Source organism: Lepidochelys olivacea (assembly GCF_965140295.1).
Source record: "Lepidochelys olivacea isolate rLepOli2 genome assembly, chromosome: 1".
NCBI lineage: Eukaryota > Metazoa > Chordata > Testudines > Cheloniidae > Lepidochelys > Lepidochelys olivacea.
In genome coordinates this window covers 110,896,946-110,908,822 of record NC_140411.1, presented here as the reverse complement: position 1 = coordinate 110,908,822, position 11,877 = coordinate 110,896,946, and the positions used below count along the sequence as shown (strand labels likewise).

Below are 11,877 nucleotides of genomic sequence, written 5' to 3'. Positions count from 1 at the left end.
TGGTACCCTCATAATCAGCCACTCTCATACCCAATTCCAGAGGCCGATGACCCCACCCAGAAGAGGCCTCTCTAGAGAGAGGCAGCAGGCTTCTCACCTGAACTCCAGGGTCAGGAGGCATCAGCACTCAAGCAGTGATTGGGCTGTCAGGTGAGCCAGGAGAGCAGAGCAGCACCTTCAGGGTCACACAGAAACTTGAGTAGTTGCAGAATCCTCAGGAAGGATCCTTCCTCGCTGAGGAAGCTGCCTCAACACCCACCATCAAGACTGAACAAGTGTGTCCTTTTCTCAGCTGTCCCCGCGCACTAACAAGCCATTCTGTCCTAGATCAGAGGCTGGTGTTCCAGCTCTGTGCTGGTAGCAGAATACAAAATTCCTGCCTCTCCACCAACCCCTTTAAATTTCTCTCCCCGCCAAGTCCATGATCAACACAGCCACCCCAACTCCCATCCCTACAACCACTCAACTTCACCTCACCTCCATGTTCCCCCAACCTCCTCTTTGGCCTCCAAGTCCCCCCCTTCATTGCCATGCTCCCCAGTCCCTTGTGCTCCTCTGTTCAACCAAATATTTTCCCCACAGTACTGATAAGACTGTAAACTTATGAATGACATGTATGTTTGGGGGTAGCAGACGTTTCTTCCGGCTATCTACAGTCACATCCCTGCAAGCTGCTCCCAAGCATTTGGAAAAGTGCTTAGTAAAAGTCTAACAATGGCTTAAATTTAAATATTCATAAAATGCTCAGGAAATGCATTTTGCATTCAAAAAGTTTCTTTTTGAGACTTACCCACCTCACACCCACCCCACCCCCAATTAAAAAGAAGATGGAAAGGCACTTCTCAGCAACAAAATCTACTTGGAGTTGGTAGGACAAGCCATTTCTGAAGCTAGGACAAGTCAGAAAGGAAAAATATTAAAGTGAACTTCAGGCACAAATTTAATAACACTAACTTTAAATTTTTTTTTATTTTTACTATACTTCCTAAAAAAGCTTCCCTAGGATTAGATACATCCTGTGAAACTTCAGAAATATTGGTTTGTTTTGGGGGTATCTAAGGGAAGTTAAAAATTGGACCTATATTATGAAGTTAGCTCCAACCTTTGATAATTAAATAATCACTCACGTTTCCCTGCCCTATCCCAGACAGATTGTGCAAATCAGTACTGATGTTCTTGGTATGAAAGATAACCCAACTCATTTAGGTTATGATGGACGTACCAAGTAGGCCCCCTTGTTTGTTATCTTGTGTCCTTGTCTCAAAATGGCAAGTTGAGAATGCTTAAAATTGGCTTTCCTATGCTGAAGACCATTCTAATCCAAAACAGGCCTCACTCATACTTCTCACTCACTGAACTGACCAATGTTCTGTGAATCCAAACCCTCCATCCCTATATTCTTTCTTTCTCTCCACCCACCAACTCATCTAACACAATTCTTATTCTTCCTTGTCTTTTACCTGGACTATAGGAATCCTAAGAATATTACATGTGAAGATAGTTTTGCTTCCCTTAAATTTTATTTGATTTCTTCCATCATTTTGTCCAGCTTGTATTTGTTCATGTGGGCACATACTGTGTAGATTCCACCCTGAAGCTGATGAAATTATCAATTCTAATCTTGGCTCCTGGAAGTCAGATCACTAACTGCTCCTGTCCATTCTTCTTGCAGCTGAATCATAAAGTAGAATTACATCTTTTCCTTTTCTATTCTGGTTACCTATTTTCCCAATAAGTCTGTAAGACCATTCTTCTTCCTTAAATACCCACACTTCATCTCTTTTCTCCCTGTTCTTCATCTAGTGGATCAAGAATTAGGGAGCTGCCGTTTGTATAATCATGACATATCATATTATCTTTTTCCCAGTTTTGTGCTGTCCTCTCTTTCCATTTCTCCTACTTTCTTGTGATACCAAGGTTTTATTTTGCTGTCAATATAAACACCATGCAAAGGTATTTTTTTCAGGATAGCAGACTGAATTATATAAAGATAGCTGAAATTATATTTTATGAAAATGTATATCAATAAAGGCAGTAAGAAAGCTAAAAAGTTTTCCTTCATATTAAAATCATACATCACGCACTAGATAAAATTTAACTTTTCACAGTGAAGGGGAAAAAAATCATTGTTTAATTACAACAAAGTGATATAAAAATTGTAGTAGTCAGTATCAGGAAATTATCTGTGACCTAGACCAGTGGTTCCCAAACTTGTTCCGCTGCTTGTGCAGGGAAAGCCCCTGGCGGGCCGGGCCGGTTTGTTTACCTGCCGCGTCCGCAGGTTCGGCTGATCGCAGCTCCCAGTGCCCGCGGTTCGCTGCTCCAGGCCAATGGGAGCTTCTGGAAGCAGTGGCCAGTACATCCCTCAGCCCACGCCACTTCCAGCAGCCCCCATTGGCCTGGAGCAGCGAACTGCGGGCACTGGGAGCTGCGATCGGCCGAACCTGCGGACGCGGCAGGTAAACAAACAGGCTTAGCCCGCCAGGGGGCTTTCCCTGCACAAGTGGCGGAACAAGTTTGGGAACCACTGACCTAGACTATGGTTGAATTTCTCCACAATTACTGTAAATGGATACCCTGGATTCCTTAAATGATTGGCATAAAGAAGGTTTATACAAAGGCAGTCAGTTGTTTAATTTTTAAGATGTCATGACATGGTGAAACAAACAAGCACATACATCATTTTAAGTACACAGTAATGTTATGCTACATTTTTGAACAGTTTAGAACTGAAAGTGCTTCACATCTATAGGATAAGAAATGGCTTCACCTCCTCATCCTTAAATGATGAGAGCAAAGAAATAACCCCTTAATAAGTTAAATAAACAGTGCCCCATTTATCCATGCGTATATAAAGTTCCCAACAATTCATAAGGTCACACTGTGAAATTTACAATCTTTATACAGCATAACAAATTTTAGAAAAAAAAAGTTATCTAGACATATCTTGATTCCCAAAACCCTGATTTTGCTCTCTGTTGTAGAGCGAAGGACAAAAAGCAACATACTGTATTAGCCTTTTGTTGTTGTTGTTTTTTAATACAAATTTCCTCATCCCAATTCATTTTGAACAACCAGCATTAAATCATGATCATATTAACTGCTTAATTCTAATATCAAAGGCATATTCAGTAAGATACCAGTATGGGGGTACTGTCAAAGTAAAAATCATCATTAGATCTCACATGTACTGTCAGCAAATTCACACAGCAATGCTTCTCTTTCCAATACAATGTAAAATAAGATCATGTTATGATGGAAGCTGTTCCTGAGTTAAAATTTGCTAAATACTGCTAGATTAAATGTTTTCCTTTTATGTTTTTCCTCTGGAATGTCTTTTCACCAGTACTCAACAGAAAATTAAAATTCACACTAAAATAAAGGCTGAGTAAATCACTTGGATTTCAATGCCTGAACTTTACAACGTCAGCATACCTGAACAAAACTCAAATCGCATTGCCATTCCCAAATCTAAATTCAGGAAAAACATGATATATTTGTGATGTTTAGCATCACTTAGCTTACTCTTTTTAAAAGTAATGATATAAATTCTGCTAAACAAAAGGGCAATCAAATTTATCAGCCCTACATTTTGGTTTGAATTCAGCAACAGAAAATCATTTCAAGATAAGACACTGTAATTAGTAATGAGTCTTTGCGAAGATATCTGAAAATCTCTAACACACCTGAATGCTTTAACTTTTTCTCAGTCTGTTCCTTTAAGAATATGGGACCAATTTTCAAATGTGAGCACATGGAATTAAGTGCCTAAAATATATTTAGATGTGTAAAATGGTCATTTGGGGTCTATGTGTCCATTTAGATCCCTAACATTAGGTTCCCAAGCTATTAATTTAATCCCCTGTATTGTTAAGTGATGATATTTTTATCTTTCTATTGTTAAAAGAATCTCCATCCATTTTTTTCAGCCAAGCAATTTGAACATTCACTTTTCACCAGAGATTAATTGAAAACTTTATATGAAAAATCAAGTCTGTAGTAAAAATGGACTTTTCAGAGCAAACTCTCTAACAGTCACCTTGATAAAATAACAGTGCATGAGCCCTATGAAAAATTGAGAGGAATCGCATCCATTCTACTTTTAAAATGGTTTATCAGATAAAAATATTAATGAGTAATAAACGTAACAAGAAACAATCTATTTACCTTCATTTGGGCTCTGCTTCAAGAAAGCCTTTAAGCGTGTACTTCAGTTTGAAGTCAATGGGACTTAAGTTCAAGCTTAAAGTTCAGCAGATGCTTAAGTGCTTTGCTGAATCAGGGCTACAGTAAGTACCACTGAAGTCAATGGAACAACTTGAGTAAAGGTTAAGACCTTTTTATAACATTGATAAAGCCAGTGCTTGAACTTGATATACAGGTGGTTATGCTATACCTCCATTTCTGGCTGCTGTCAGGTGAAAAAAAAAAAAGAACAGAAGAGTTGGAACACACCACTTGAGTGGACGATACACCTCTCCCCTCTAATTTGATGACTAAAGCAGAGCAGAAATTTGCGTCTCCTGGTGCTTGATCCAAAGCTTATTGAAGTCAATGGGAGTCTTTCTATTAACTTCAATGAGCTTTGAATAAGATCCTTAAAGAGGGCACCAGCTGCAGTTCTGTAGTGTCCCTATTCTAAATCTATGAAGACACTGTAGTTATTGCAGTTATAAAACCTACATGGGCTGAATTTTTTAATGGTGCCCACTGTATGCATTGCCGACCTTCCAATCTGCCAGAGCTGCAAATTACAAAACACACTTTAGTATAACAGATGCCGCAAAAAGGCCAATTGTAAATACAAACCTTATTTCTAAATTTGATTTTGGTTATTCATGCTGCGATGGAAACAATATTGTTTTACATGTGATAAGAGAAGGGGATGTGGACAGAGACTATTCTTATACTGAGGGTGTTCTGAATAAAAATATCCTGCCTACTAAAGGCAGAGCAGAATTCTGTCATTAGGCTGGCCTAACCTGAGTGGCCTACTCATAACTAGATTTTGAGTTTGTTTGATTATCGTGACCATAAAATAAATATTTTTATTCACGAAATTGAGATTAGGATTTTTTTTTTAAAATGATCAGCCAGTGTACGTTAAAGTACATGCACAACAACAGAAAATGTAGTACACAAACACCTACAAATCAGTCATAAAAAAGCAAGCAAGCACATCAGTCTTTAATTGGCCCAAACAGTGTTGTATATTAGTGCTCCAAACAAGTGTAAATAAATATGCCACGGGGCCATTAGAATGAAACAAAAAAATGGTGTCAATCCACAATTTATCGTATCTTTTTTGATTTAATATTGAAAAAGCATTTAAAACTGTGTTTAAATGTTTGCACAGACATAAATAATGTTAATTAGATGATTTAAATACATTGTCAATAAGAAAAAATAGGTTTTGTAGATTCGTGCATGTGATATGAGTAGGGTAATTTGAAACAAACCTACAAATGATCCAAACACAGCATCAAAGAACTCTGATCTTTCTGAGGTGAGAGTGTACTGTTATTTCTAAAACTTGTGACAATTATAATAATGGGAAAAAAGTACAGTATAACATTGTATCAGCCCTGATACATCAATTACATAGGCATTCAAAATTACAGATATTTACAAGAAAATATATATATATTTAATTAAAAAGCCACTGAAAAACATGGACTTTTAGTCAGCTGCTGCACATTCTGCAAAATGAGGTAATTTAGATGAAAACAAATTAGGTTTTGTAAAGTTCAGGATCCATGGTCTCCACACTTATAGATTGCTTCCATTGAAAGGTTTGATTTTTTTGTATACGTTACAAGCAAGAAAATCACTAGATCCAGTTAAATTCTGCTTTGTAGTGCTCTTGATGCAACACTGACTAGTCAGAAGGCTTCCCAGTTTGATTTGACAACTGGTCTTTCAATAGAAAGAAACAAACAATGGTAAATTAGTTATAAATTGGTTTCATCCCAAGAAGGATCATTCATATTCTTTAACACTTTCCTAACAAGCTTTTCCAGGTCCTTGCGAGCTCTTTGCTCTTCTTCTAAAGATTTCTTCATCTTTTTGTTATCCTGTTAAAACAGAGGACAGATAGTTTATGGTAACTTTTTTCAACAGCAAACTGATCTTTCCTCACCAAAATGCGTGCTGCTAACTGAAGGGCAGTGAGGGCTCTTTTAAATAAACGTCTATTTCAGATTTTGCTGTCTGATGCAGCTATTTTGTGTTATACTTATTCAATATTCAAATGTTACTTACACAATTACTTGGTACAGTGAAGCAGAAATGCCTAATGGAAACTAAAATGCTTCTCTCTCATATACATAGTTGTTATTGGAAACAAGCCACAAATGGAAAACAGTTTTAAAGTCTCTAGTGAGAGTTTACTCACATAAATAACTACTATGGAAAATATTTGTAATAACACAGAAAGAGAATGAAATAAAAAGATTAGAATGAAAAACCTTATAAGAACCACTTATACCTTCTGGTATTTCAAAGTTCTTGACACTGAACTCTACACACTGAAATAAGTTTCACAAACCTAAAACACTACTCTAGAGCTCACACAAGCTTTATTTTGCTTTATTGAGAAATCTAAATTGCTTTATTGGTCAGGACACTGATATTAACTATCATTCTTTCTGACACATGCTCTGTGACTTCACTTTCAGCTAGACAACCACCAGTCAAACAAAGAGGCCTAAGGTATTACCTGAAAGACAGCTCCTCTAATTCCAGTTTCATCACTTGATTGTGAGTCCAAGTCTCAACATTTTGCTCTGTGTTTGAAACTTCAGCCCACAACCTTTGGGGCCGTAAGTAAGGGTGCTACCAACTGAACGCTACTAATGCTTACATTATACAATCCAGTGGAGACTGAGGTGATATTGGTAGGGGCTGGGGGAAGCAACCAGAGGATACAACATGGATTACATTAAAGCCCCCAAGACTGAGGGTGTGTGCCTGCTGTTTGTCATTCAGATTTGTAATCTGGACATCTCACTAGACTCTCAGCATCTATCAGATGATTATATAGTGGCAGTAAGCAGTAACTGCTTCTCCACCCCCCTCCCCCCATCTGCATCAGGTTGGGAGTGAAATCTTTTCTCTCAGACACAGACCACACTTCTATCTTTTGTCACTTCAAGACTGGACTGAAGTAGTATGCTCTGCTTGGTGCTACGGTCTGAAATAGCTTAGAAACCGAAGGTGGTAAGGAGGGTGGCACTCACTTCTTAAGTGGTGTGCCTCACCATGAGGACATGAAACCAGTGGTCTGGAATCCACATTGGCTGCCTGTGGGTTTCCAGATGAAGTTTAAATTCTTGATTCCTACCTATAAAGCCCTACGTTGCCTGGGACTTGCCTCGCTTAGAGATCACCCCACTCCCTATGTGACACTGCCTCAGTAGGGGCCTTCAAGATGGCGCCCCCAAGGTGTGTGAGAGAGGAAAACATTAGCAGGGTGTTCTCCATGTGGGCCCCTGGACTTTGGAATTCACTCTCCCCATTAGTCAGAAATCGTCCAATGGTTAACAATCCTGGCCTATCTGAAAAGTCCATCTATTTGGAGAGGCCTGGGGTGCAGCGGTAATGTTTGGATCAGGTGAGGATGCAGATTTTTATCTCGGGGCATTGAGAGTTCTGCAGGAGTTAATGTGAGGCATTTTTGTTTTGCGGACTGGCTGCTTTGGTGCAAAGAAATGCTGCTAGTTTACTTTTGCTGCTTTTGTCTTAACTGAATTGTGTTTGTAATGGTCCATCAAAGGTACCTAGAGCCTGGGATAGGCATTCTTTATATGTTGAAATCAATACAAAACCCCCCATACATTTTATTTTACGCAGCAATTGTGATATTTATGGGGACATATGGATTGTGACTATTTCATTGGTTCTGGAACAAAAATTTTGAGAGAGAGAGAGAATACGGATTCATATTTATATGTATATAATTGGATCGGCTGGGTGTTTTGTGGTACAACGGAAGGGAGATTTCATCTAATAGTCTCTAGCTCTGGAAGCGAAGATCACTTAACTACTTTACATATAGGGAAAAGGGACTAATTTAATGGCTTTTTTACCCACCCGCACATTCAGGAATGCAGATGTGCAGCAGCAGAGAACAACAGTTGGGACTTCGCAAATCGAACTGATTCTGTGTGTTGGTTGCATTTTTAACATCTCCAGCGACAATGTGTCTGACTAGGAGACCAGATAAATTGCACCGGGCCCTCCTAGCAAATGGCAGCGGAAGGCAACTATGGATTTAAGTAAGTTCCAAGGTCTGGCGTAGACAGTTCTATCCATTACAGTCTAGCAAAGATAGAGTGACAGTCTTTGATTCTTGAGAATGACCAGAAATTGATAAGCATATTCTTGCAATACTTTTATTATACATCTAGTTTTCTTTAGGCAGGCACAGCCAATCAAGATTTTTTAAGAACCTAGAGATTCTATGCTTACCCCAAACAATAAAAGACCTTGTGACCCTGAAAGTGTGGGCTGACTCGTAAGTTACAGAGAGGAGGATTGGAACAGCCCAAAGACCACGGCAGGTACACAACAGATACAAATACATCTACATGAACATTTTTTCCAGTAATACAATCAAGATCAGTGCTAACCTGGGTTATCTGCTATATAAGGAACGTGTACACAATTAAAAGCCTTGTTTTAGCAAAGGACTAAAGCGAGTGGTCTGACAGTGGGACTATTCACTTGCTTACGCTATGGGTATTATTTAGTACTCATACTGTGGTAGCAGGTTGGGTCCCCAATCACAGATCAGGGCCTCATTGAGTCTGAACAGACTTTATTCTGTACCAAAGAACTCTTTTCCCTGTTCTTATGAAGTTTCTATATGCCTTCTTACCTGTAGGTGAAGCTCTGAAAATATGGACCCGCACTGAAAGAAAGCAGTTACAAGTATACCTGGGTGAAATCTTATGTCCGAAAATGTCTTTTTTTTTTTTTTTTTTGGCCAAAAAAATTTGCAGAATCAGATCAATCAAAACATTTTGCGAATTTGTGTTCCATTTGCCAAATTTTGGGGGGAGAAACCTTCCCCAAAAATTCTGGGGGAGGAGGGGGAAGGAGGTGGAATTTTTCCTTTTGACATTTACTAAATGAAACATTTTTATTCTAAATTATTTTTTGTTTAGAAATTTACATCAATTTATTTTTAAAAGTTTTTAAAGCTCAATAAAGAAACCAAACATTTTGTTTCAGGTCAAACTAAGTATTTTGTTTAACCTGAAATTTTTTCAACTGTTTGGATCACTGAAAATTTTGAAAAATTTTAGTTTTGGGTTGACCCAAAGCTAATTTTAATTTTCTTTTCATTTTTTTTGAATGGCCAACAAACAAACAAACAAAAATCAGTTATTTAGACAGCTCTAGTTGCAAGTTCCATGCTAGTTTCTCAAGGGGAATTCTGCAAGATGTCTCACCTAGGTGATAAAATAATATCTGAGCTAACTTGTGGCATGAATGATTTTTGAATTGCGGCCACATGACAATAAGTGAGGGAAAGGAAATGAAAATGGCTCTTCATCTCCTGAAATGAGAAAAATATAAGAATTGATCAAAAGGAGGTGCTCAAGTACCTGGGGGGGAGGGGAGAGGAAGGGAGGAACTGGAGAAGGGAGTAAGGCCTAAATAGAATCAGACATATTTAAACCACTGAGGTTATTATAGTCTGAGTCCCAGTATCTTTGGCTTTTTCTATTTTTCAGCTGATATGGTAAACTTTTATAGTATTTTAAATTTCTGCCCAACATGTCACAATTTAGTGCAGTTTGAAAACAGGACACGTTTCACTTAGTCAACTCACGGAGATAATATACTTAACTCCTTTCTCCTGGGTTTATGTTTTTGTTTTGTATTATCTGCCCTCAGTTTCTAAGCTCCTTTTTTTTTATTCAACTGGGATAGACCTCCTTTTTTGGACAAAAAGCTGAAGATTCTGAATCTAGTCCTAACCCTGCTACTGAAAAAAACATAACCCTACTAACTTTAATAATTATTTGCTACAACTGCACAATCTGCACACTCCCCCGCCATCCACAAGTGTTGATAAAATACAGTATGCATTATTTACCAACCTGTCTTAATTCCTGTACTTCATCCTTTAATGCATATACTGTGTCAACAAGGCTTCTAAAACAGAAGATTAAGATCCATTACTATTGTTTCATAAAGTGTAAATGAATTAACAGATTTATATATTATTACAAGGCATCAAGTACCACGAAATAAAATCCAACACATGAAAAATGAAAAATCATTAAGCAAAAGAGCCTGCTAGCACCTATAGCTTCCCCGACCCTTTGCTTAATGTTATACATTCTTATTAAGACATAACCAGCCAGTCAACTCCTTAGAAAAAGGACCGATCATCATATTTGTAACATCTAGCATAACTGGGGTCACTTTATTTGTCTCTAAAACACCAGGCATGCCTAGTAAATTAAGTTATATACACTGTAAAATAAATACTAAATACACAGTTAAAAAGAAGCGTACAAGTTGACGCTAAAGGAAAGACTACATCATTCAGCAACAAAATTGATCGATTTTCAGCTGGTAGGTACGCTCTGAATAACCAGCGAAAAAACCTCCACTATATCACAACTGCTGTTAAATCTACTGTTACAGAATAAACTGAAAAACAACTTCACAAGCCAAGTCTATCAACAAATTACTTTTGTGTAAGTGTGAAATTTACTGTTTTAAATGTAGACATTTTCTTACTTTTCTTCGATCACAGTCTGACCATTACTTTTTGTTTCTTCTACAATAATTTTCTCTTCCTCTGGAAGCAGCACTTGGGGAGCAGACTCTTTACGGGAACCTATTACAAAAAAAAAAAATTACAAAATGAATAGCATGCACACAACACCAGAGCACTTTTAAGAGATTATTGTTTCATTTCTATAATGCATGACACACTTTTATGAACCAAGTATTTGCTTTAAATTGTTTTTCTCATGAACACACAGCTATTGACTTATATCCTTTACTTCTTTAACAATGTTTTTCTGTAGACTCTGGAATTTAAAAAAAAAAAAAAATCTGACCCATTTTTTCCCTTTTTGTTGTTGGTGGAATTCCCCGGTGTTGTCAGTGGTGATGCTGTCCAGAGATCAAGGCATAGTAAAATATCTGTCTCTTTGAATTTGTAAGAGTCATGTGGATTCACCACAGTGAGGTAAATGAGAGTTTTGTGTGCGTATATAAACAAATTGCAGTCAAGCCTTTAGGGCTAATTCTGAACTTATTTACACCAGTATAAATCAAGAGTCACTCCAGCAAAGTCAATAGCTACACCAGTGAGAAGCAGTAAACGTGAGATCAAATGCTGAAATTGCAGTTTCAGGGCACAAATGAAATCAGTCACATAGGAGTGGGAGTAGCAAATAAATAAATAAAAAATTGAATTTTTTTTTTCCAGAAAGCAGGCTATTCTTTATACATCAGAGAAGTTTATAAATGATGCTATTTGTATATACATAAATAAAGATGGTGCTTTTTTACTCATATAAATTGCCACATTACATTATTAAAATCATTATACAAAGTACACAGTTAAAAAAATATAAAAACTATAAACTATAAGGGAAAAAATGATTTCACAACAATCTCAAAACACATCTCCTTCAGCACCATTTTACAATGTACATTTTTATTATCATTCCAAGATGATGTCTCTCTAAGATAATTAGTGTAAATTGTGAAACAGGTGGCTCTGAACAGATACTGCACTGCTTTGAAGGCATGTGTCTTTCATGAAGCAAACTGTTCTAGAAATGATAGTTAATTAGGCTGCAACAAATTACTAGCATTTTTCAAAAAGGTTTGTAAATAAAATGC

The 11,877-nt window shown here is 37.4% G+C and overlaps 1 protein-coding gene across 5 annotated transcripts in view; it reads right to left on the bottom strand.

Moving 5' to 3' along the window:
- Window positions 1-2,563: 2,563 nt before the first annotated feature.
- The window catches only part of ARHGEF7 (Rho guanine nucleotide exchange factor 7), a 202,299-nt gene continuing 192,985 nt past the window's right edge, over window positions 2,564-11,877 (bottom strand). For 4 of the 5 annotated variants that reach the window (XM_084638282.1, XM_084638278.1, XM_084638281.1 and 1 more), the window contains 3 exons: window positions 10,759-10,858; window positions 10,110-10,164; window positions 2,564-6,074 (listed from right to left, as the gene is read on the bottom strand). In XM_084638282.1, the coding sequence (XP_084494408.1) occupies window positions 5,952-6,074; window positions 10,110-10,164; window positions 10,759-10,858 (278 nt within the window). In that variant the 3' untranslated portion in view covers window positions 2,564-5,951. Of the gene's footprint in view, window positions 6,075-6,497; window positions 8,912-10,109; window positions 10,165-10,758; window positions 10,859-11,877 lie in introns of those variants that run through there. The other variant, XM_084638279.1, reaches the window with a different exon arrangement.